Source organism: Argentina silus (genome assembly GCF_951799395.1).
Source record: "Argentina silus genome assembly, chromosome: 5".
NCBI lineage: Eukaryota > Metazoa > Chordata > Actinopteri > Argentiniformes > Argentinidae > Argentina > Argentina silus.
Window position 1 is genome coordinate 16,556,822 of NC_139659.1, and position 27,500 is coordinate 16,584,321.

At 45.3% G+C, this 27,500-nt stretch overlaps 1 protein-coding gene across 1 annotated transcript in view; it reads right to left on the reverse strand.

Moving 5' to 3' along the window:
- unc5cb (unc-5 netrin receptor Cb) overlaps nucleotides 1-27,500 on the reverse strand; it is a gene marked incomplete at its 5' end in the record, with an annotated part of 107,913 nt that overhangs the window by 21,171 nt on the left and 59,242 nt on the right. The window contains 3 exons of the mRNA XM_083670760.1: nucleotides 1,744-1,924; nucleotides 12,452-12,555; nucleotides 22,293-22,436. Of these exons, the coding sequence (XP_083526886.1) occupies nucleotides 1,744-1,924; nucleotides 12,452-12,555; nucleotides 22,293-22,436 (429 nt within the window). The remainder of the gene's footprint in view (nucleotides 1-1,743; nucleotides 1,925-12,451; nucleotides 12,556-22,292; nucleotides 22,437-27,500) is intronic.

Sequence of the window (27,500 nt, forward strand, 5' to 3'; positions counted from 1 at the left end):
CTCCCAGACCATTCCCATAATCCTTGTTGTGGTTGGAACTGGAAAACCACTGGTCTGCTCTCTCTTCTCTGTTAATGAGGGGACCAATCTGAAAACTCTCTCTCTCCTTCTCTCTCTCTCTCTCTCTCTCTCTCTCCCCTCCTGCTGCTTTCATCACCATTGTCAGACTGAGCTCTGCTTTCCTTTCTCAGAATGCTGTGTGTGTGTGTGTGTGTGTGTGTGTGTGTTGTTTGTGTGTGTGTGTGTGTGTGTGTGTGTGTGTGTGTGTGTGTGTGTGTGTGTGTGTGTGTGGAGGAGTGAGGCAACCCAAGCAGAGAAAATGCCTTGTGGTGCATTCTCTTAAGGATGAGCCGACATCAAAGCTGTTTTCCTGCGCTTTCAGTCCCCCCAGACTGCATTAGTGACTTGAAAAGCCTAGCAGGGATGGCGACCCCAGTCCCCAAAGTCCCCAAAGTCTGCTTTCACATTATGTGGCTCTGTATCGCCCCCTTACTGGCCTCCTCTTAGCCACACATGCTGCTCTCCCCTTTCAGAAACAAGAGCTACAATATATAAATAAACAAATAGGACACTAACAATAATGTAGGCCCCCATAATCCCCATAATCCTCCACGGCAGAGCCAGTGTGCGTGATTTAGAGGAGCTGTACGGGGAGAGACGGGAGCCAATGAGGGAGACGGAGATTTGAAACCTGACCCCGGTGACATCATCAATTCCTGCAAGCCTCTGTCAATTCTCTGGGTCTGGCTCTCTGCATATGTGTGCGTGTACAGTACGTGTGTGTGTGTGTGTGTGTGTGTGTGTGTGATGGAATGGAGGGCGTTAGGGATATATAGTGTCTGTTGGCTGATGATTAGCCAGACTGACAGGCTGATGACGGAGTTAATAACTATTTCAGCCATTACTGGTTGACTGGGCATGGCACACATTTTTTCCAAGGGTAAAAAAAGACCTGTGACTGTGGATGTGTGTGTGTGTGTGTGTGTGTGTGTGTGTGTGTGTGTGTGTGACTCTGACTTTGTGTATGTGTATGTGAATGTGTGTATGCGCACACGTGTGTGTGTGTGTGTATGTGTGAGTGTGTGTGTGTTTGAGTGTGTGTGTGTGCGTGTGGACAGACAGGTAATTCACTCCACTATAGCATGGTAGAATGGCTGCTGTCATGCGGATCTAATCCTCTGAGGGGACTGTGGAACAGTGAGGTCCAGTGGTCCATCAGAACCCAGGGGAGGATAAAGAGGTCTAGCCTCTCAACTCAGACTCTCCTACCAACTCAACTAATGTATACAAGCGCTGTAGCAGATGGCATGACTTTGTCACTTGTTGAGTCTGTTTTTAGTCTTTTCTTCACCATTGCTTCACCGCTGCGGCAACAGTGTAAGGTGATATTTTAGCAGTTTGTGTGTGAAAGCACAGCAGGGGTTCTTCTTAAAAAAGCCTCTAGCACGTCAGTGTCTCGTTCAGTTCCGTGAGAGAAGACCCTCAGAACACTTGCACACCTCCAGGCGCTATCAAAACGGGCACCGCACGTTACACAGACGAAGAGATTAGGATATTCTTCATGTTCAGTTGAAGGCATGTCAAACATTCTAGCATGGCTTGTGTGTCTTCTCCAAAGGTAGCTATTGTTTACCATCCCTAGAGGTTACTATGAGACATGGGGATGTTGGGTCAGGCTGAAGGGGACGGGGAATGTGTATCAGTCATCTCATTGTCATACTACAGGGTTGAGTTGAGGTTTACCATAGACAATGACTGTTGCAGTGGTGCTCCGTCTCTTGGCAACGATGTTCTTGGCCACACAGGTGTAGTTGGCGGTGTCTGACAGCCTGGCCTGCTTGATGATCAGATTATGGTCTATGGTGATGTAGAAGTTCCTGTCGTCCGCTGGGTCAATAATCTCCTCGTTCTTCAGCCACTCCACCTGGAGGGAGAGAGAGAGAGAGAGAGAGAGAGAGACAGAAAGAGAGAGAGAATGTGAGAGAGAGAGAGAGAGAGAAAGAAAGAGAGAGAGAGTGAGTGAGCAAAAAAAGAAAGACACAGACCATAAGTCATGCTTCTGTAATACAGAAACAGTAGACATCAACAAGTGCAAAACAGACATCAAACTGTGGCAGCAAGCAAGCAAGTTAACCTGATTTTCTTGAATAAATCACAGTAAAGAGAGCCTTTCTTCTTTGTCTTCACCTTTTCAATAAAGCTCAACTCCGGGATTACACCACCACTGTTTATGTCTCTCAGGTCTGGCTTTTCTATAAAAAGTCAATAGCTATCATGTTCACTTTTTATTTCCCCGGAACAAAGTAATACTGTTCAACCCCTGTCAGACAGAGAAGGAAGGAAACTCTCTGTTATTCTTGGAGCTGAGACGCTCTGTGACCTTTCCTTATGAGTTTCCGTTCTGCAATGATCCAGATATTGAACTTGTGGTAATATCTGAGAACAGGGGACCGCTTGGAGCCTTTATTTGACCGTAAATCAAGTCTTTAAAAAAAAAAAGGAAAAGAAGAAGAAGTGTTATACTGTAGCTCTCGGGTGTGAACGTTGGTGTTCAACGTGGGGGAGAGTCCGGTCTGCACAGACAAACAGACAGAGGCTGATTCACAGGACCCAGGTCCTCACACGCTTACTCTGAGGCTTCTCTCTTCTCTCTTCTCTCCCTCCCTCTTCTCTCCTCTCCTCTCTCTGTTCTCTACAGAGAGACATGCTGTCTGTGCTCCATGCATTCAGAGCAGAGAGCTAAACAAGCAGACTTCCTGTGCATTGTGCTATCGGCTGAGGAGCAGCGGCTGATGTGAGATAAGGTGCAGTGCTACGAAAGATAAGGGGGGGGGGGGTGTTTTGCTGGCCATTGTAAAGGACCTCTGGGAAAGATATATGATCTAGAATCATCAGGGGCTGGTCAAAAGTCGCTGCAGAGGCGAGTGGCTGTTCTTAGAACGGATGCGTTCCGCATGTTAGTGATAAGGCGTGGGGGTGGGCTGTGCTGTTGCCACTGTTCTAAAAGCAGCGTCGTGTTGGACTTGTCTCCTCAAACGAGATGGACAGATTGTGATACGTGTGAGTTATAAGCCTCGCTGGCGTCTCTGGTATCTCCCGAGTCTGAGGATGGCAGAGCATCAAGAGGATGCCATCCGTGTCATGCTTCACCAGAGCTACCTGGCTGGGCCCGTACCCTGCAACAACACTACCCAGGCTTGGCTGAGTAGGAGGACGCATTTTCAACACTGCAGCTTCAATTGTCTCAGACTTCAAATCCCCCCCCCCCCTCCCCCCCTCAGTCTCACACACACCTCATACTAGCCCACAGACACAAATGCACTGTGACAGATCCACATCAGACAAGGTGCCGAACAACAACACAATATCCCCACAGCTTAATGGGGAGACTGTGTGTGAAGCTGAAGCTTGTATATTCTCTGCTGATTTGGTGCGTGTGAGTGTTTTTTCCTCCATGAACATTTATCAGCCAAATCAATCGCACAGAGCTGGCGTTGGGTAGGATTCCTCCCTCTGCTGGAAATTACGCCTCGCTCTCACACTCCACAATGCAATTAAGCCAGCCCGACTGTAGTCGTAACGCATAGGAGATGAGCCCCCACATGCCTCCGCCCCCCCCCCCCCACTCTTTGTCTCTGGGACTCCCATACTATAGATATCATCTTCATTTATCACTATGACATGAGGGAATGACAAACAACACAGGCTCCCAAATCTCTCCTCATATCTACTGAAAGAAAAACATGTTTATTTTATCCCTGAGATGATTGTGTTTCACTGATGACTGTGAGTCACTTCTGAACTAGAGTAAATGAAGGGTGTGTCTGAACCACTGGGAACGAGAGGAACCAATGTATCTAATGGATAATAACAGAGAGATAATGTTGCTGATGTCATACGCTGATATTGTCATCTGTCATGATGGACAACAGTCAGAGCAACATCTACTACTGTATGACAGGTTCTAGCTTTCGTAGATGACATCGCAATCTTACAGTAGTATCTTGGTTGGATCATCTGTTAAACAATGTTGTGACTAAATAAGAATTAGGAGGAAATTACTCTGCAAATGGCCCACGGAATGCTGGGTTAGCCTTGCGTGCCCTTCTCCCCATGTGGTTTCAAAGCGGGTCAAACTAGTAAAAGACTCAAAATAGCTGATGATATTCCCGGTAAAATTACTGTTATGCTATGCACTATGCATACCAATGGAAGTAAAGGTCTCCAGAGTATCAATGTGATGAGCATTAACTCCAAAAAGTAATCAACATAATGATAGCCATAATGCCCATGGTAATCATGAAATTCTACCCGCATAAATCAATAAGGATTACATATAAATCCACAGGGCGGGAGGCTAGCACAAGTGATTATATGCATCACTTCATTTACTGAAGCAAACAAGCAAACAAAACACACAAACAGGAAGCTGTGCGTGTGTGTGTGCGTGTGTGTGTGTGTGTGTGTGTGTCTGTGTGTCTGTGTGTGTCTGTGTGTGTGTAAGTGTGTGGGTGGGTGGGTGGGTGTGTGTGTGCGTGTGTGTGTGTGTACTGTATGTGTGGTCCTTTGTGTGCTGCTGATACAAACCCACCTCACAACACACTCAAGTGAACAGCCATTCAGCCTTTTTAATAGTGAATGAGGCTGACAAATATAATAAGCCAAGCTGATCAAAGCTGAAGAAATGTTTTTTATTTATGGATAGACAGAAACAAAGAGCTGACAGTTGTTAGTGCTATCACCATTCTTTGTCTGTTCCCTGCGTGTACTGATGGATTGACAAAAGTGACTGAACAAAGCTCAAATAAAACAAATGAATGTGATGCAAATAAGAGAAAGTGTGTCAGAGACGTGATGAAATTCTCATACCTGTCACTGGATAAACATTTTTGCTAACAATCATGACACATTTTCTGTGTAAACCACAGGCTGTTGGAATGGGAAGAGCCTTTTTTCCTGTAATGGAGATTGACAGTGAGCACAAAGAGGTGGTTATCCAATTCTGCACCAATCAGAGAGGCAGCCTCTCTAAACGTGCTGCGTTCAGAAGTTAAGAGCTGTTTTATGAGTGAGGGTAATTAAAAATTTAACAAAAGAGCTTTTTAGCATGGGGGTGGGGTCGGGACACAAAGTGGGATAGATGGGAGGTTAAAACTCTCTTCATGAGGAGTGTGAGGAGTGTGTGTGTGTGTGTGTGTGTGTGTGTGTGTGTTTGAATGTGTGAGGACTGCCTCAGTCTTCTGTCACTGCTCATCTTCATCACTAGAATTTACACACAAGGCGACGTAGTAAAGAAAATCACACACTAGACACAATGACAAACAATAACAAATGGTGGAGGCGTAGTTTGAGTGAACAAAATAACGCTAACATCTCCACTCACACCCACTCACACAGCTGTCTGTTCCATCTCGTTTCCTCAATCTACTTCTTTTCCATTCATCCATCATCCCACCTACACACACACACACACACACACACACACACACACACACACACACACACACACAGGCTCTGAGCTTGTTACCGCCTGATTGTTATGGAGACATTCAGGGGAGGTAATTGGCACATCTCTGGTCATTAACAAGGCAAAAATGCCACATGTCAGCTGTCATAAAGAGAGGGGAGGAGACGTAGAGAAGGAGACGTAGAGAAGGAGACGTAGAGAAGGAGTTGAGGAGGGCAGCACCTGAAGATCACTCTACAAATTGATGCTGCTGCCAGGAGTAGGAGGAACAGGAGAACAGAGGAGAAGTCAGACATAGAGGAGCAGACTCAAGGTGAGAAGGAGAAAGAAGCAGAGGATAGATAGGAGAAAGAGATAAAGTAGAGCTGAGAAAGATAGCACATTCTGTACTCTTAGCTACTGGCTACACAGTCCCAAATGGTCCCACACATGCACATATGCACACACACACACACACACACACACACACACACACACACACACACACACACACACACACACACACACACACACACACACACACACACATACACATACACATACACACACACACACACACACACACACGCATGCAGGAGACAGTGTGCACAGATGTTCTCATTAGCAGTGGAGGTGAAGGAGACCGTGGAGGTCAGCTGTGTCAGAGTGGGTTGTCTTTAGCTGTAATTGTTGCAGGGTGGTGGTAGCCGGTGTGCCACCCAGACTGAGCTGTCCTATTGCTGTCAGTTCAGCTGTCACTGTGGCTCCTAACAGCGTGGGGAGATGCCCAGGTTGGTTGTGTTCATGTTACAATGGGCTGCTACAACAGCATGTCATGATAACGTGTTGGTAGAATGCTGTTTAGACCAATGTACAACATATTAATTTGTTTTGCGATACAAGACAACCTGCTGTAAGATGTATAGGGCACTGAGAAGGGGTGTGTGTGTGTGTGTGTGTGTGTGTGTGTGTGTGTGTGTGTGTGTGTGTCTACTGTACGTATTAGGAAAGACTGGAATCATATTGCAGAATAATAATCAAAAGATCGGCTTCCTCTCCACATGACTAATCTCTCTGACTCAAACATCTCTTAAATGTGATTAATTCCATTCACTGTTACTATACAACATGTCTCCACTTGAGACCCTAATTACTCACTCACCTGGAAAATAACAAAAAGGTTACACCATGATTATTCAAGTCCGTCTCAGCTGGACACAAACCCATACGCTCTGCATCTACCAACAATACAAATATGGAAATATGTACCAAATCATGTGTATAAATATTAATATCACAGAATGCACGGGGACATTAACAGGTTTGTCTAGTATTAAGATATGCTGTAGTTGTGATAGTGGTCTTCTACATATTCATGCTTTGGAGCTGAATTCTTAACCGATCTTAACTGAGTTGAGTCGTCTCTGTGTGGTAGCCAAGGTAAAAACTTACTCTAGGGGTCACAGGAACTATGTTACATTTTAAAGCTATAATTCCCACTCTAGGTCTTGGATGGGTGGGTGGGTGAGAGAAGGTGACACACACACACACACACACACACACACACACACACACACACACGACAGACCATAATGCATCTAGAGGTGTAATAGGCACCCCACAGCTCTGGCGCTGCTCAGACATTTGTTTAGCTTACAGCAGGAGGAATCCACCAGGGCCTGTCTCCCTGTTGTGACAGACTCTCTCTCTCTCTCTCTCTCTCACACACACACACACACACACACACACACACACACACTGTACAAAGACTATATTCAAGGCTTAAGAAAAAGGATATTTGTCAAGGTTTGACTCTATGGCTCGGAGAGATGGAGAAAGAGAGAGAGTGAGAGCCGAGGGCAAGAGAAGAGAGAGTGAGCTAGAGTCATTAGGGTGAATCATCCCCAGCAGCATGCAGCACGACCGAGATGATTGACATCTGGGAGCCTGAAGGGCAGTCATTGGTTGGTTCCGCAGGGATTGGGGCTGGCCTCCTGACACACACTCTCTCTTGGGTACCTCTTAATGAACACACACTTGCTGTTCAACTGAGCGCTCAAAAGTGCTTTTACTGTTGACACCCTCCCCTCTACTCCTCCACTGGGAGGAAGCACTTTGCCATGCTCTGACAAGGTGACCCGACAAGTTGATGTGTACTTTACACCCTGACCTCCCCTGTTAAGTGGGACTGGGGCTAAAAATCAACTTCAATTCTGGCATTTACACAGCATGTGAGAACACATGGACACCGGAGTTGTGCAGTGAACCAGAACGCAGAGGGTTCATGTATTTCTACCCTGAAACATAAAATAACACTGAAACATATAAAATAACACTGTGAAAACCATCTGCGTTGATTCATTTCACCATAGCAATACAGGTATGCAATGCGACCGATTGTGAGCAAATGTGTTAAAAAAAAACAATACTAAATGAAAGACAAAAAAAAAAAAAACATTGTTGATTGAAACCTTCGGATGACCTACAAGCAGATAATGGATCTCTGATACATAACTTCTCCAGCATTATATCCCAACAACAATTCTTCGCCATGCTTCTATGGTTGAGAGAATATGTAGTCGTCAAGTTCCCCTGCCTTCTCTGCTCTGTGCTCTGCTCTGTAAATCTGCTTGGACTTACGCATGACAAAGGCCTCTTCCCCGCAGAGCACCAAGGACTCGTTACCCATGATAACACTGCAGGACCCCGGCAGACGGAGGAGTTGCCTGAATTAAAACTCTGCTCCCATGGCAACAGGCTCAGCAGCTCCCTCGGCTACCGTCACCTCTGAACCCTTGTCTTTATCTCAGAGCTGTGACAAGTGCTCTGAAGTGGAGAGAGAGACGGAGGGCACAAGAGAAGAAAGGAGAGAGCAGAGATAAAGCTGCATTCTTTCACAAGGCAGATTTAAGTCCATTTTATGAGCTGGCCCCATATTCTGGTGTGAAAAGAGGCGACTGGCTGTCACTTGTATGCTGGCCCTATGGGGTTGGATAAAAGAGCTTCATGGAGGTAATGAAAGGGAAGGTTCCTCATGGGGTGGCCAGAAAGGCCTTTCTCTCCATCTCTGTCTTTATCCCCCTACCTTGCTTTTGGTCTTTTTTCGCTGTCCCTCCCTCGCTCCCTCGCTCTCCCTCTCTCCCTCCCTCCCTCCGTCCTCCTCTCCCTCTCTCTCTCTCTCTCTCTCAATCTGTGGCCAGAGTTCAGTAAGCTTCAGAAACAGTGAGGAATAGTCTCCTTCAACAAATCACTGCTCTCCCAAGAATATCCTATCTGGTTACATTTTCCCTCTGTACTTGATTAAGAGTATTAAATATGGATGGAATATGGATGGAAACATATGTAACAAGGACTTCTTGGTATGGCTGGTCTGTGTCTAATGTATTCAGATTATAAGACTCATTCAAGTGACTCAACTGCTGTGCTATTTCAGAAACCTCAGTCCCAGTATTTCAGTGCTTTCAGGCCAAAGCTCCATTCGTAATGTTGGCCAGGAGAGCCAAAATAAATGTCTGCTGCTTGTTTTCTTTGTGTGTGTGTGTGTGTGTGTGTGTGTGTGTGTGTGTGTATGTATGTGTGTGTGTGTTGGAGAAAGAGAGAGAGGGAGTGGGACATAAAGTGAGAGAGAGAAAGAATGGGAATGTGTGTATAGTATATGTGTGTGTGTTGCTGGGACTATCAGTTAATATGTGTTGTATGAATGATCCGTGATGAAATATATCTAACCTCTCATCTGTTTCTTTCACACAAGAAGAATACAGTTTCTCTAGCATTACATGAATATTGATTCTTTTCACGACGGTTTCACATCCACCGTATTGAAAAACAGTCACCTGTCAGATAGGAATTGCAGACCTATGATTGAATACCTGTTATCAGAGCAGCTGTGCACCGTGTTTTTACCAACATGTATTATCAAACGACAGTACAAAATCCCCCTCAGGATTACTTCCCTCATTACCACATCATTCCAATGGTTTGGAAAGGAGACAGACAAAGAAAAAAACATGGAACCAAAGTGATATTGGGAAATGTTATCTGAAGGGGTCCCCGTGTAATCTCAGCTTATAATAAAGTCGCTGTAATTATGATCGGCAGGATACAATGTTGATAATCCCTTTTTAGACAGCATGATGGAAGGATTGCTCAGCAGCAAACATGCATCATTCTCCAGGGAGTTGTGGAGATAATACTGTAGTGTTTTTTAAATTGCCAGTACAGTAGCTAACTGAACTTTCAGTGACCTTCTACACTGTAATCAAGGTCTGGTCAGACTGTATCGTCAGAGAAGACTACAACTGCTCCCATAATCCGGAAGGCAATAGCAGTTATTATCTGTGTGTGTGTGTGTGTGTGTGTATGTGTGTGTGTGTGTGTGTGTGTGTGTGTGTGTGTGCATGCGTGTAAGCATGCATGTGTGTGTATGTGTGTGTGTGTGTGTGTGTATGTGTGTGTGTGTGTGTGTGTGTGTTTGAGCAGGCATGTTCTGAGAACAGTCTACTGTTTGTAATGTGATGTGAATCGTTGTCATGGAAAGAGCAGCTCTTCAACTGAACCTTTCTGAAGAGGACCGGATCCATGAGAATCCATCTAAGTGATTTAGCGTAGTGCTGTAAGACATGGGCACTTTGACACGGCCACAGCCTGCCAGTCTGCCTGCCTGCCTGCCTGCCTGCCTGCCTGCCTGCCTGCCTGCCTGCCAGGCCAGCCTGCCTGCCGCTCCAGCCTGCCAGCCTGGCAGACTCTCCCTTTCTGGGCACAGCCAGCAAAAGAGCCACAGAGAGAAGTGACATCCCACTGGAGTACTGACAACAACCCACTCGATCCAAACCCACCAAACCTCAACAACTCTTGTCCCTCTCCGAGCCTTTCTGTTTTACTGTGGGTGAAATACAACAGATCTTTCCTTTGCGGTGACTGTTACATATTTCTGCAGATGCATATGCAACCACAGACTCTGCCCATCTGTTTTTCCCTAGCCTGCTCTCCAAAGCGTTTGTGTGTGAGAAAATGCCTGACACACTGAGAAGGAAAAACGCTCTCAGGATCTGTATGAGAGTCTCTTTTCTCTGGAACAGCTGTGTTTGACTTCAGAAAAGAAGAAAAATAAGTGTGGGAATGGGGAGACTGACTATAAAGGGCTGGTGTCTTTACTTTAGAAGTGAGGTAAGTGTGAGTAATTAATGCCATTGGATGCCTGCCTCTACCCACATGCAGAGGTACAGTATACACACCTGCTCTTCTAGGCTGATTATAGTGGGCAGCGGGAGAGGGGAAAGGTATAGAATCTGTCACACACCAATATCCACCCCCCTACGGTTACCCCCCATTGAATCATTAAATACCCACAAAATAAATCTGTCAATTCAACTTTCAATTCAAAGCTTGTGTTCCTACAGTATATACATGATGACAGTGATCATCTCTGCCCCACCGGGGCACAGCTGTGTTGCCACAGCAACCCCATGTCCTGGGGAGCACACAGGTGTATCGTTACTGTGCTCCAATTGGGTCTTAATTATCTGACGGAGCCAATCAGTGGCTACCTCTGACAAACGGTACTGAAATAGAATCACCATCAGAGAAAAGCTTATTAGAGGAACAAATGTGACTTGGGCTATAGAGTGGTAGTTTTAGAGAGCTGGCCTGGCCCAAAGTTCCCTCCGTTAAGTCTGTCAGCACTTTTCACCAGGGATAAAGGCAGTCCAGTTCCACTCACTTAAATCAGTTTTTCCGGGTCAGACGCGGCCGTGAGGGCCTATTCAGAGTTCATCCCCCAAAAGCAGCCAAAGCACACTCTCATTCTCTCTACCTCTCTCTACCTCTCTCTCTCTACCTCTCTCTCTCTACCTCTCTCTCTACCTTTATCCCTCTCCCTTTCATCCTCCCTCATTCTATCTATGATGCTGCAATCTTAACTCAAGCCATTGAATTCTGCCACAACATTGTTCATTTGTAGAATGGAGAGGATGTCAGGCCGGGAGGGGCTCCTAGTTGAGGGACAGTTTGCACATACAGTAGAAGTGCTGTTTAGTTGCTCTGCCTGTATTTCCTAACTTTGCAGATAACTACATGTTTCCCTGCCCTGCCAAAATTCTGATGACTAGCTAACCTTCAGGGAATACTCATAACATAGGATTGAATAGCACCGTCGGCAACCCAGCACTTGTAAAGCAGTGTTTATCTCTGCATTAGACCATGAAGGAAATATTCAGTAATATGGGAAAGAATGTCTGAGACAAGCATATTGTAAAAAAGTGCACTAAATGCTGGAGAAACAACATAGAATGATGATATATATATATATATATGAATAAGCTAATGCAATTAACTGAACAAGCACAGTATGGCATGGTAATTTAAATACTGGCAGTAGCAAAAAGTGCAACATAGATTATACTTAAACTAAGCTCAGGGTGGTAGCTATGACACATACAGAACGGTGGTATTTCTGTGGGATGAAGCGAGCTCAAAACAGTCCCTGCAGCTCTCGTGCTAAACCCCCGCCTCCTCAAATCGGCCGATTCATTTGGTTAATCTCCCCCGTAAGGAAGTGCAGTTGAAGGATTTCCTCTGACTGTGTCTGTGGTTAAAAGGGGACACAATAAGGTCGGAAAGAATTTGTTGTGGTAAGAGTTGTAAGTCTTTTTGCTTTGTCATGTCGACAGCAGAGCCAGCTCTATTAGTCAAGACCAGGAGAGAGGAGAGGGAAGTTGCCATCTGCCGGGGCGGAGGAGGACTCTGTAAACACACCAGGTCCCAGTGTAGATGACATTATGGGGCCATGGCTTCAGGCGCTGCTCAGCTCCATCTACAGCTGGGACAAACTTGTGCATTTCCAGGGGAGCCTGGTAAGCGCATGTGAAGCTTACGGTTATATACTCTACATAACTTGTATTCATTTTGAGCACAGAGTCCATAGCTCACTCCATGATGGAACGATGAAACCCAGCGTAGGTTGACACTATTGATTCATCCTCGTATTCACAAACATCCTCTCCCTACCTCAGCAGCAGGCATCCCTTCTGGTGGGCGGCACTGAAGAAGCACTTCCTGTTCCATTGACACTTCCTTTCCCAGAGGCTCCTGGTCAAACGTTTTCCTGAGATCTGCGGGAAAAATACAAATAAACAAACCATAAATCAACATTATATAACACGACTCTCGGTGCAGAGCTAACACATCCAGTTTGGCAGGAGGCCTAGGAGCTGCCGGGTGAGAGATGGAGCCAGACCGCTCAGCTTACAGACAGAGACCCTGCCGAACATGAGGTGGAGGAGAGGAGAGAGGGATCATTCTCCCTCGTCTAATAAAAAGCCAATATTTCTCCTGCAGTGTGTGATCCTGATGGAGTGGGGCAGGGCAGAGACAGCGAAGGCTGACAGGGGGGTGGGGGGGCAGAATTACAGAGAGCCAGCGTCATGCTACACTGGAACCTTGGGCTCATTAGACATATATCATCACCTGCAGGGACACGGGCTGACAAGAGGAGCAGTAGCAATAGTATAATACAGAGAGGAGGGGAGGGGAGGGGAAGGGAGGGGAGGGGAGGTGAAGAAGAGAAGAGGAGAGGAGAGGAGAGGAGAGGAGAGGAGAGGAGAGGAGAGGTGAAGGAGAGAAGAGGAGAGGAGAGGTAGAGAAGAGGAGGGGAGAAAAAAGGGTAGAGGAGAAGAGAGGAGGGGTTGAGAGGTTTGTTTGTGCAGGGGAGAGTACGAGAGGAGTAGAGGAGGAGGGAGGGGAGAGAAGGGAAGAGGAGAGGAGAGGAGAGGAGGGGGAAGGGGTTGAGAGGTTTTTGTGTGCGGGGGAGAGAAGGAGAGGAGGAGGAGAGCAGTAGCACTGCCAGAGAACAGAGTCACTGGAGCAACAAATATGCACACTTACACCCAAACTCCAGTGACAGCACTTTCCACAACCTGCAACATCCCTGTTCTGCTCTTTATCCATGGTACACTGGCAGAGCGGCCCTTTAATCAAATACTAACCAGGTTTACACTACAGAAAAGTAGAAAATAATATTTTTCCTGCACAGCATTCATTATCAGTTGAGTTTCACACAGTTAACATGTTGAGTATTGTAGATTAACTCAAATGTTCAAAATCCAGTTCCCAGTTTTGATTGAATAGTACACACACACACACACACACAGTCATGGTGTGCACCCACAGTAACTCCCTGACACAGTCTATAATCCCTGAGAATGGGCAAGAGGATCTGACATGAACCCAATTCTGACTATCACTGTTAAACCAAGCATGGACCAGCCCTGCTTACAAAGGCAAGAAAGCCTGAGGGGAGAGGCAAGCCGAGCTGAAAATGATATCTCCTCTGTAAGTACACACTATGAACTCTCAAGTGAAGTTCACACACATTCACATATAAAGTATAAAGTGCGATCTATGTTGGGAATCAGACGAGACAGATGAGACAGCGGTTATCCTGTAGGCTAGTGATGGACAGTCCTAGAGGGTCTTGATGAAGGAGGGTAGCAAGGGTGGATAAAGAAACATGCGTACTGTACATGTAAGAGTCTTTCAAAGTACTGTAGACTCTTGTCCCACTCACTGGTTCTTCCTTAATCGTTTGGGTCAGAACACCTGGACATCAGTTATGACTCTCAGTTCCGACTCTCTCTCAGTATCCATGGGAACAACCCTAGTGAGGCAGGTCAGGGTTTTACTTAGTAAAACAGACTTTGGCAGATTCTCCCTAAATCTGTCATTATGGAATGCCATAACGTTCACAACATAGGGCTGCTATAGCCATTGTGAGTAAAAGCGTAAAATAGCGATTTATGGTCTTAAAATGGCTTTAGCATTTGAATTCTGGAGGAAAGAGGATCTACTGAGATGCAGATCAAAAAATGTAAGCACCAACAGATGGAGAGTGAAACAGATTTTATGAATGTTTCGCAAAACGTCATCCAAGTCGGTTAGGGAATGGTCTTTTCATCTCCATAGCAGCCCGAGAGAGGTATGTCACATATGCCCGTACAGAGTGGTGGGCAACTGAGAGCACCAATGTAGATGCCCATCTCTGCAGTATACCACACAACAGCTCTTCAACGTATGAACCTTCTGTTGACACATATGGTGAAGATAGAGGGTAGGGGGAGGATTTTAGGATTTTAGAGCGTAGGGGGGGAAGTTGTGATTTTGCACAGCAGGTATGCCTTGACACTGAACATTGAAAGAGAAGGTAGAGTCATGATTCAGATCAGCATCGGTGTGGCTGAGTTGATGGTACAGCCCCTGGTAGAATACTGTCATATGAAATAACTTGGGGACTATTTAGAGGTCTAACTTTTCATCCATTTCTATCAAATAAACATTTAATGAAAGTGTATTTATCATATGCACAGGATAAATGGTACAATGAAATGCTTATTACGAGCTCTCTCTCAACAGTGCAATGACATAAGGGATAGGAATAAAACAAAATAGAGTAATACAATACAATCAAGAATAATAATAATAACAACAGTGAAGTGTGTGTGTGTGTGTGTGTGTGGTGTGTGTGTGTAGTTATGTTCAGGGGTGAGTGCAAATGTTTGTCTTTAATGCAGATTGTCTCTAGTGCAGGTGCTGCTGGGCAGGCAGCTGGTATCAGTTAAGAAGTCTTTGAACTGAACCTGTTGGTCTAAGACCGGATGCTCTGGTACCATTTGCCAAACAGTAGTGGAGAGAACAGAGTGTGGCTGGGGTGGCTGCGGTCTTTGATGATCTTCTAGGCCTTCCTCAGACATGGAATGGGTGTGTCAGGTAATGTGAATTTGATGTGGGTCTTGACCAGCCTCTCAAAGTCCTTCATGATGACAGACGTGAGTGCGTTGGGGCAATAGTCATTTAGGCAGGTTACCTTGGACTTTTTGGGCACAGCAACAATGGTGGTCACCTTAAAACAGGTGCGGACTACAGACTGGGACAGGGAAAGGTTGATTATGTCCATAAAGACGGCTGCCAGCTGGTCAGCGCATGCTGAGGGCATGGCCTGGAACGCCGTCTGGGCTGGCTGCTTTGTGAGTATTCACCCTCTTAAAAGTCTTACTTAAGTCGGTGACAGAGAGTTGGCGCCGCAGAGATCGAAAGCAAACAGTCATCATGAGCCAAGGAAGCTCTCGTTTACATCTGTTTCCCTGTATCCTACCTACAATATCTGCCCACCTTAAGTGTGAAGGTTGAAAATGTAATGTTTGATGTTAAATCTGTGTTAGTTGTACCATGTCCTCTCTGTTTGAGGGCTATGAGAGAGAGGTGTCTTAGTGGAACAGAAGCTCTCTTTTTCAAATCCCCTACAGGAACAGCTGAGATGTCATTACAAAAGACATCATCAGACTCAGAAACCCTGCACTACAGAAAAATCATATCAGCTGTAGCCAGAAAATAACCTTAAAATACAAATTTTATGAGCAGATAAGATTCACTTCAACCGTATGTATGTCTTCGGGGGTTGTATGCTAATAACATGGTATTGCAAAAGGCTGGAATGTAAAGTTTGTATTGAAAGCAATTTCCATAAAGCTCAGCTATGAAATTAAAAGATTGGATATAGGACCGAAGGAACACATTCAGTGTAGCTTTGGGGAATCATCGGAGGCAGAGCAGTGTGGTGTCTTCATCACAAAGAGAGAGAGAGAGAGAAATAGGTATAGCTTCTGAGTTTTATTTTTGAACCAAGTCTTTCCGCTCCATGTTCCACTCCCTCCATCCCTCCCTCCATAGTCTCCTCCTTCCCTCCTTCCCTCCCTCCCTCTCTCCTCTAAGGCGTTGTGGAACACAGCAGGGGTGGGTATAAGGCTGAGTAGACATTCCTGTGGGACTTGCACCATTCCCCATTCACCACAGAAATACCTCAGCCTCCCTAGGCCCCAGATAGCCACACATCTGACTGCTATTACACCTAAGTGGATGTGTTTGGCTACTTGTCATGCTAAATTACATAAGTCTCAGAGTTATGGGTTATTTTGACGCATTTTCTCCCTCTCTTAATAAACCAATAAAGTCCTTGTGCAGATGTAAACTAGGACTGGCAACTGCAGAGAATTACCAAGGTGAAACTTCATGAGATGAATGTGAGTTTTTACAAGTATGCGCAAAATAACAAGGCCGCAAACACTCAACAATTCAGCTTTAAGTGTCTTATAACAGATTTAATTCTGTAGGTCATTTTAGGGGCATTTTTTTGTTGGTTTTCAGAGAGGTTAATTTCATTTAATGTGTTATAGAATAAGGGCCCTCGATGAGTAATTACTCCAGTGATTCAAGAATGGAGACACTGAGAAAGTCACGGGAAGTAAAGAATGTCACTATGAATCACATACTAAGACCTAAAAAAAACCCACATCATCTCTTCTTTGTAATCGCTCTTTTTTATGTATGTGGTGCCAATTGAGAGGAGCAGCAGAGTCCATATAGGAGATAGTCCCCCCTTGAACAGCCCACTTTTCTCTTTTCACTCCCCTCCAGTCACTCAGAATAGCTATGGAGATGGAGGTGGGGTCAGGTAATTCACTGGCTTATAAGAATCAATGTCAACCTGTGTTTAAGAGCGCATCAGCATCCGTCACCTCATTTCAAACAGGAAACATGTGCCAGGGGAGCAATCCTGCATTGAGATTTTGAAGCCGGCTATACATGACTATGGGGACTGGCTGGTGCCAAAAAGCATGTTTCTCCATTGAAACCCATGTTAACCTTGTATTCCATCAGATGTTCAAAACTAAATATATTGTTCGGGGTATATGGCATTGTTGGTGATTTGGATGCGCTAGCTTAGAGTGATGTAATAATGCAGGATGATGTCATAAAAGGGTTCCAATGAAGATAAGAGTTTTGGGTAGGAGAACATTCCAGCAGGCAGGCAGTTGGAGAAAGACAGAGAAGTGGTAAGTACTGGAATGAAATGGTCTAAAAAATGACTCACAGTACATACAGTTGCCAATTCATATATTTAATTTGTATATCCTGAATATTTTTTCTCAAATGTATATTTCCAGAGCCAAATAGATACTTAAAGTAAAGTGCAGTTTATTCATGTCTCTCTTTTGACTAAAGTATCTGGATTTCTGTTCATTTAAGGTAATTTAATTTCAATTGATTGGTTTGACATTTATTACAGTATGAGTGTATAGCATAAAATCAAGCATATTTTCACATTTGGTAACACATTTGTTGGTACGCAGCTGTATATACTTATAAAATATAAAATATTGCTAGAGCTATTAGAATGTATGCATTAATGATTAAAGTGTATAGGTATTTGTGTATGTATAGTACTGTACAATTGCATGGCTATAATAAATTGTGTGTAGTGCATACTAATAAATGGCTATATTGAAAGTTGTGTTTGCCAACCAGGTTGGCATGGTTACAATACATGATGTCACAATGAGCAGTGAAACGTGGGTGCCATGGTAATAGAGACAGTGGATGTAACACTGTAAGTGACATCACAAGGGTTGTCATGGGATGTGGCCTAGTCAATGATTGTTTTCCTTTACTAGCAATGTGTTAACCTTCAAGACTCTCTCCCTTTTCTATCAAGCATTCATTATGGAGATGTGGAGAACTGTTAGTCAGGGTGACTGGCGAGTCAGTCTGGAAGTAGGCCTGCTAAAGCAGCGCACCTGGGTGGAGAGAAAGCTGCAGAAAGTTCGCAAACTAGTGATGAGAGAAGACGAACTCAAGGTCCAGCTCATAGAGAAAGACATGAGGCGGAATGGAGAGACAGGGAGAGAGGAGTGGAAGAGGCTGGAGAAGGAGAAGAGAAAGATAGAAACAGAGAAGATGAGGATGGAGGCAGAGTGGGTGATGGAGAAACAGTGGAGGATGGTGGAAGAGGAGAGGAGAAAGGAGGAGAGAGAGGAGTGGGAGATTGGGCAGAGGATGAGGAAGGAAGAGGGAGGAGGAAAACTGGAGGAGACCTGGGAGATGGAGGGAAAGTTGCTGATGGAGGAGAAGAGAGTGTGGGTTCCAGAGAGAGAGATGGAAGAGCAGAAAAAGAGCAAGAACGTGATGGTGACCCAGAGGATGAGAAAGGAGGAGATATACGAAATGGAAGGATTTGGATTGAAAGACTGGATCAGGGACGAAAAAGAAATCCCGAGGGCAGAGGAGTGGAAGGAGGTAGAAGAGAGGAAGGAGGGAAAAGGAGAGATGGAAGCAAAAAAGAAAAATATGCTGCAAAAGCCTCTTAGATGGCCGAGGAGAACTTGTGACGTCAAGAAAGGAGAAAGAAGAGGAGAAGTACTCCTAGATAAGATTATAGTGCAAAAGAGGGAAGGAGCCAGGAACAGACAGCTACAGATGAAAAGAGAGCCTGATGAGAGACAGATTAAATTAGAGAAGATGATGCAGCAGACCAAAAGGAGAGAGGAGGAGAGGAAAACAAGAGATGAAGAGGCAATAATGAAAGAGGAGGAAGGAGAAAAGAGGAAGATGAAGCTGAAGGAACAACACAGGGAACGTGGTTTGAGGAGATCAAGAGGAAAATCGAAAATAAAAAGAAAGAAAGCAAGGAAGGAAAGGAGGAGAGGAGAAAGACGTGCACGTCTCATAAGAATGCAGAAAGTTGAGGAGGTAGTGTCGGGGCTGGAAAGAAAGGAGAAGTGGCTGAATGACAGATAGCCTTGGAAACGAAAGACGGTATACAGGCATGCAGTATTGACAGCAAATGACGATACTGATGTAAACAACATCAAACAAAAAGGAGAGAACATGACGTGTGGGGAAGAAAAGACAACTTGTAAGGATCTCAAAGAGACAGAGAAACAAATTAACCACAAGAGTGAAAGAGAGAAAGAGGGGGATGAAGAAAAGAAAGATGAGACAAATTATACACATCACAAGGAACGGACGGATCGGCATAGCAAGTTTCAAAGCCAATGAAACGAAGAAAAAAAAGAGAGAGGTAGAATGAAAAGATAGGTCAGCAGTGATAGGATGACAGATGACTAAGCGAATGAGAAAGAAAGCAATGATATCATACAAATAAAACGATGAAGAGAAGAAGATACGTGAGAGGGAGAGGAAAGGTATCAGTGACTCAGAGAGAGAGAGAGAAAACAGAACACAAAGATGACAAGAAGGAGGAGAGTGAAGAACCAGAGTCCTCAGAAGAGCACTAGCCAGCACAGTGCAAAGGTAGGAGAGCGTTTAGACTAGTGTTTGATAGATTCTGGTAGATTCAGCAATTGGTTGATTCATTCGGCACTTGATTTAAATAAATGAACATGAATGTAAAGTGTACAGTGTTTAACGCTCACTGATATAAACAATCATGTTTCCCACTTTCCCATGTCTCTCTCTATCTCTATCAGATGTCTCTATGCTCAAGGAAAGATCCTGGGACTCATCGGAGGGCTAACAGTCAGGAAAACACAAAGGTACAGTATGAGTGTAGAGGGCAATACTCCGAGAACATTTGAAGGCTCATACTATTCTGACACACAGGGAAACCAGCTCGGATTGGATGTCTATTTTGAATTCAATTCATTGTAACTGCAACATACTTTTGTCTTTTTCAGGTCATTCCACGTTGCTGGCTGAGAGACTGTCATTTGCATTTGTATGAATGCATTGATGTTCATTATTTGAATTCTTTGATGTACAGTATGCATCATAACACAATAAAAAATTAATTCTCACAGTAGCATCAATAAGGTTTGTTGTGTGTATTAGTTCTTTTTATGGGTAGGGCCATACGTTTTATGTGTATTTGAGTGTGTGTATGCGTGTGTGTACTGTATGTGTTTATATGGGTAGGTCCATACACACACACACACACACACACACACACACACACACAACCTCTCCACGACAGCCCCACAAATCACACCGGAGAAGAAGAAAAAAATACCCTGGGTCCACAGTGCACCCCCTTTACGACTCTCTCTTTACTGTGTTAACATTGATCACCGTTCGACTACATAACACACCCTTTTATTTATCATTGCTGTGTGATACTTAGCCTCTGATTAAACCATCTGTTGTGGAAGAGAAGGGGGGGCCTACAGTTCCATTAATCTCAAGCGTGGCTGTGGCTGTGGCTAGCTGTGTGAGGTGGGCCCTGCCAGGCAGCCTGTGAGAAAGAGCCTAATACATGAGAGGAAGGTCGGCTAATCCATCCAGGAGAGTCTAATGGGAGGGGAAGAGGGATCTATTCTGATAAGAGCAGGGGAAAGGTTAGCCCTGGCAGGCTGCTGATCACGGCTGATGACGTGGGGTGGAGCAGCAGGGGGACGCAGCGTGGGAGACGGCGGAGGAGAGAACAGCTCTCTCTGTGGCTTCTTCCCTGGCATACCAACGCAGGTAGGGCGGGGAGGAGAGAGCTGCTGGGAGGAGTTCTGATGTTATTCTTCGATTAGCCCACCGAGCACTTTATTCCTATCATGTATTTGATGCATTCAAGGTAATGTTGTTGTTGTGTGTCATGTATGAGGAGCTTAATGGAAAGAAATGCAATGTACTGTATTTAGAAATGGCTTGAGGAGAGAAGACCAGGTGTTAACTGAGTACTGGTGATAAGCAGTTACAGAGACACCAGCTAAGCTCTTTTTAAGAGAATAAAGTGTAATCGTGGCAGTGCTAACCGAAAAGTAACCCATAGCGGCAGCTCCTCTGACAGCCATCACAGTGGATTTAGCTCACATAGGGAGTGAGGACGGGACAATGTAAGAGCTACGCATCAGAGAGTCTGTTTGGAGTAGAGCAGAGACCTGAGTCAGGATGGGCGGGACTGGTGACAATGCTGTTGTGTCATTTGACAGACTGGACTCTGGTGTGGATGGGACAAGAGTAGCCCTCTATCTGATTAGAGGATCGAGAAGTCACTCAAGGTGGAATAGATGCCACTGACCGCAGTACTCCTCTATGACACTATAATCACCCCAACACTCCACTGGTAACAAAGTTAGGGGAGAGGATAGGGGCAGTGATTCAGAGAGATGGAGAGTGAAAGCAAAAATGATCAATCAATAACAGAGAGAGACTTGACAGTTGGCTTACTGTACGTCTCTGCATTTCTCTATGTCTCCCCTTCTGAGTTTTCAGTTCCCCTCACGTTTTGGCATCCCCTCAGGCCAATGTTAAAATGATTTACTGCAAGTGCAAACATGATGATCATGGAGGCAGCAACGTCAGTTATTGTTTCCCAAAAAACCTGTTTGTGTTCTTTCCCTACTTGGCAGGAGGAACACAATCATAAACAAAAGCCATTTGAGGACCACTGACAAAAAAAACAAACAGGAAAGGAGATGAAAAGACTAGCAAAACCATGTACTTTATCCTTTGTGCTGAGTGTACACGGCAACACTCCCTGCCTCCTTGTCTCAGCTCTGTTTCTCAAATTTGCTACACAAGAAACGGAATTGATTCTGTAGGCTTTTTACCCTCCCAAGATCAAAGGAAAGCCACCAACGCTGAGTAAGGCCTTTCTAACTACACAGTATCAGAGGTATATCTGCCCATATCTGACATTTGAATGAATGATTCGAGCGTCCTCTATGTCAAGATAACCTGAGGAACATGATACCACTTTCGCTTTTAACAACAACGTAATAGGCGTTTAAAGATAGTTACACTATCATTACTAAATATCAGCTTCATTTTGCTCTGAAATGTTTACTTAGTGGTGCAGCCAAGTTGATGAGAAGCACAGCGCCCCTCTAACATTCTTTGGCAGAGAATCCACATTCAGCACAGTGTGTCTGAGCTCTCAGTGACTGTAGGAGCACCTCTTGGCTGGGGGTTTGGGGGGCTGGTGGGGGAGGGCAGGGGGAGATGGGGGGTCAGGGTAAGGACATGAAGGGGATGGGGACAGGACAGAGAGAGGGGATAAGGGGTTACTCACAGGCGATGCGGACGTGGGCCTTTCGGCTCTTGGTGGTCCCTGCAGAGCTCCAGGCAACACACTGGCACCAGAAGTCCTCTGGCCCAAACAGCTCTTCCACCTGCTGCCTGGTGATCTCAATACTGGCCTCCCGCACCACCAACCCTACAGGGAGAGATGGAGAGAGAAAGAGAGAGGGAGAGGGAGAGAGAGAGGAAGAGTCAATACACGGGGCCTGTACAATAGAGACACCACAGCCAGAATACAGGGCCAAAGCAGAGCTATTTGAGGGAATTGATAGCATAATAAAGTGAAATGCAATGCTGTCCTCTCTCACAATCAGCCCAGGGGAGAGAGGAGTGGGGAAGAGAGTTAACAAACAGGTTTAGCATTACTGCTAATCTACAGCATCAATAAGAGATGTCAATGCTAACCTCTCACACCTGGGAGAGGAAAGGAGAGGAGAGGAGAGGAGGTTTATGATACTAATCCCATACCGATAGATCCATGGCTGTACGATCGCACACCGCAAATCTAAGCTTCACAGTTTGATACAGCGATTTAATACAGTTTAATTATCCGATGCAACACATCACATAATCAGTCTTCCCCATCCAAATATGGCTGTTTCTTGAGGCTGTTTGGCATGGTGTGTGCTGTGTGCTTTGTGTGTTGTCCTGGCCCAGATTCTGGTGCTGTAGGATTGAGCTGTTTGGGTCTGGGGCTGTGGGGGAGGATTCCCAGGAAGCTTCATGGCTAACACAATCCTGTTTGCTAACTCCTCTGATTACTGCTCATCTGGGTGCCAGGACTCAAACAAACAAATCAGCCCCTAAACAAACGCCTCTACCCACAGCTGCCCCTCTAGGGCAGATTAGACTGATGCTGTAAGCGTGTGTGTGTGCGCGCGTGTGTGTGTGTGTGTGTGTGTGTGTGTGTGGCTCGGAGGTGCCAGGCTACTTGGCACTCGGCATCATGGCTGATTCCTTCGTTGCTCATCCCTTCATCCCTTTATGTGTTAATGTATTACTGAGAGGATTAGACAGCATGGAGGTGGAGGATCTGAGAGTTCTGTGAGAGGAGTAACTTATCATCTGGGCTCCATACAGAACAGTATTTATACAGCTGTCCCTCTCCTGTATCAACCTTAGTCACTCTAACACTAACTATTGATGGTGTATAAGAGAGAGAGAGAGAGTGGGGGAGAGAGAGGGAGAGAGAGAGAGAGAGGTTAGAGCAGAGACAGCAGGCTGAACCAGAGTGCCATGATAATTGTCTATGCTAACTGGATGAGTGTTCCTCTGCTTCCTCCTGCTCTCCTCCTGTTCTCCTTGGATGTCCTGTCACCTTGTCTGCCTCTCCATCCCTCTTTTCTATCTCTATCTACTTCCTCTTCCAGTTGAGAGAACAGCCAGAAGCCTGAACTACTTTATTATTAGCTGAGGAAAGGGTAGGAAGGGTTGTGTGACATGTGAGATATGTGGGAAATGGTAGATGGTATTAACCCCTTATAACCAACACTCCACCATATAGTGCAGGCCAATCCATTAAAAATCATGTGTTCTAATCTGTGTCTACTGAGGTGGAGAAGTGGAGGGAGGGCAGAGGGAGAAACACATGGCTGTTTACTGTTTACTGTTTCATGTTTGGCACACTTACGCTGCCTCTTTACTTTACAGGCACAAAGCACACAGGTGCCTGACACACCGGCTTAGCACTCATGCAAAATTTACCGTGGCCGACAGGCAAAGAGGAGCATGGGGAGGTAATCGCTATTCTGAAGGCGTGTGCACGTATGTGTGTGTGTGTGTGTGTGTGTGTGTGTGTGTGTGTGTGTGTGTGCGTGCGTGTGTGCGTGTGTGTGTGTGTGTGTGTGTGTGTGTGTGCGTGTGTGTGTGTGCGTGTGTGCGCGTGGGCGTGTGTGTGTGAGGGAGAGAGAAAGGGTCAAGGATAGCTGAGAAATTAGGAGAACATCACACACAGTGTAGCAGAGAGGAAATCAATAGGGGTAACAATAAAGTGGTCTGTATTCTCTATGGGCACAAAAAGCATGGCGGGTCCAGTAATGTATTCATCTCTCTGTGAATCCAGTGCTTCCTCTGAGCAGAGCTTTCTACACCAGAGCTAACCTGTTAGCTTCATATTCAGATTGAATCTGAACAGGCAGGACACAGCTCATCACTACTATATGTCTGGTCTATATACTGGTGAACTGTCTACCATATTTAATACCTATTTTATTGATTTAGTGGTATGCCTATTTCTTGTCTTTGACTTATTGATATAAAATATATAAAATTTTATGTAGCCTATGTTCTGCGTTATGTTCAAATAAACTTCAATGTAATAATAACAACAGTATAATAACAACACAGTCTCAAAAACATGAGGTGCTGGTAACTTTTAATTTCCCTGTACAATGCTGTATTTCTATATGAGAGGTGATAACGTCATGAAACAGTGGCTCCTTTTCATTCTCCTTTATGACTTTGGCGACTGTACATCTCAGCTTAGCAGTGAGATCAAAGGGGAGCCATTTCAGTCAGGAGGAGTTAAAGAGCGAGTGAAACAGTTTGGTGATCTAATCATATGATATATAATGTACCTGCATTTGCTTAGCTCTATAACCTGGCTATTACACAATTACACATTGCATTGATTTATATTAATTTCACACAAGGAATTGATATTCAGCTCTGTTATCAAGAGGAGACAGTCACACACGTACAGTACATCACCCTGACTCATGCTCTCCAGGAGCCGGTGATCCGAGACATCAGCACGCCATTTCACACCTCTCACTGGCCATTACCCCCAGAAATGATTTTACAATATGTTCCATTAATAGATGACTGGTCAGGGGCGGGGGGCGGGGAGGCACTGGAGATGATGATTCATTATTAATGTGGTCATTAGCATTAGCATTAGCTTCTTTATTGATCAGTGCCAGTCAGGCTGCCGGGAGCGGCAGTTACTGGAGGGAGATGGGGGACTGGGACAGGGGCCTAAGTGGCCTGATTATGTGGCCCAAATGAAGAGCACTCCTGTTTGATCCTCCCGGTCATAACTCAGTGCAGATGACGACCTGTCTCCAGTGTGTATTACACAGCTATTGCTACATATAATTAACTCTGGGCTCGTTTGTTCAGATCAATGGCCGCTACTGCTCACAGGAGATTAGCCAGCTGAGACCCTCGCTCAACGCTAGGGGTCGTCTACAAAATGCTCAATACAGCTATGCTAGATAGAGGAAGGGGAGGCTGGTGGAGGTAGAAATCGGAGGATGGGCTCATTGTAATACACTGAATGGAATGAGGAATGGTAACAAACACGTTTGCCTCCCCTGGTGTACTAATCAGACATAAGCATGGGGTGTCTACAGATGTACCTCAGATAATATAGAAATAAACAGTACGTATCTGAAAGCATGTGCTCCCTCTGCACCCAATCCGGAGGAGTGATAAGTTACAGACAGACCATTTCACACTTCAACCAATCTCCAGTCACACGGCGCAGACAAACATCAGCTGCTTTTGATGTTATCAATTTTTGAAGCTCCAAGAATGTAGGCTAACACTCGACTAAAACAGAACAGAGTCGGAATCCTCTCCTATGAAATCGGGGTTAAGTCTTTTATTCAGGGGTTCAATACAATCACAACAACGTACCCCCTCCTTCCACCTCTATAACCTCTTTACTACTTACCTCAGGTTGCCTAAATTCGAAACCCCTTGATCTGAATCTATCAATCAAACTCAAATCCTAGCCTGGAACTCCTACTTGGTAGAACAACAACAAACCATCATTCTAAGCTCTGACAAGCCTTGAGAGATGAGATCAATGGTGCAGCTTCAGCGTAGGTGTTCGTTCTTCTCTCAGGCACAGCATGGCTTCTACAGCACAGCTCTATGGCAGTTCCTCTGCTAATGATGCCGTTTCCTCAACCAGCCCAGTCTCTCTGTCTCTATCTCACTGCGGGAATATAGTGTACACACACACACACACACACACACACACACAGTAGAGAGGGGCTTTGGCTGGAGCCGACTGTCTGACACAAACAACATCATACCCTGTTTACCCCCTCTCTATCTCTCTCTCTTTCCATCTCTCCTCTAATCCACTCTCAGGTCGTAGAGAGAGAGGGGGCATCAGATCATATTTCCTCCAGCTGGAGAAGCTACAGTATTGACCAGGCTGGCCACCCTCTATCTGGGCTCCTTTTCTGTCAGTCTGGGGAAATTAGAGAGGACTAGAGTGGGCAGAGCGAGAGAGAGAGAGTCTGTGTGTGTGTGTGTGTGTCTGTGTGTGTGTGTGTGTGTGTGTGTGTGTGTGTGTGTGTGTGCGTGCGTGCGTGTGTGCGTGCGTGTTGGTGTGTGTGTGTGTGTGTAGCCTAAGGGTTGGGTTTTGTGGAATGTGATATAGTATGTGTGTGTGATGTGTGGGTTGGATTCCTTGTTGATGCTTTTAGCACACAAGCGTTCTGACATGATGGCAGAGGGGTCACCACTAACTGCTAACCTCTTCTTTGTCAATGTCAAGGCTAAAAAATAGGTCTTCAGAACGGCACAAATCAGTTTCTCAAAGTGCAGACCCCTGTCAAAATAAAAAGATAACAGATTTTTAGGGGTTCTCTGACCTTCTTTTATGATCAGCACTGGCTTTGTAAGTGTGGTTCTGAGTGTGGATTAGAGGATTGACAAGAACATTGTGTAGTATGTGGTTGGATGACAACAGTTACATCAATGAGATGTGTATGAGAATATGAGAATGTGTGTTTGTGTTTGGTGGGTATGCATATGTGTGTGTGTTTGTGTGTGTGGATGTGTGTGTATATGTGTGTGTGTGTGTGTGTGTGTGTGTGTGTGTGTGTGTGTGTGTGTGTGTGTGTGTTTGTGTGTGTGTGTGCGTGAGAGTGTGCGTGTCTGAGGAGCTCTGAGATACAGAAGGTGAATGTGGTGTGATTGCTACCTGTTGGCTACAGAAATAACTCAATTTCCCACTTTGGCAGCTGAATGCAGCCAATCAACAGAGGGCTGTTGTGTGTAATGGCTCTGGAGCCCAGAGGGGCTACATTCAGTTTAAAACAGCCCAGCCACAGCTTCAAACAGACACACGCATACGCACACGCACATGCAGACGCACACGCACACGCACACACACAGGAAGAGGCCATATCTGTACATCAGGCAGCTAGGGCAAGCAGAAACGAAGGGCAGAGACAGAGGG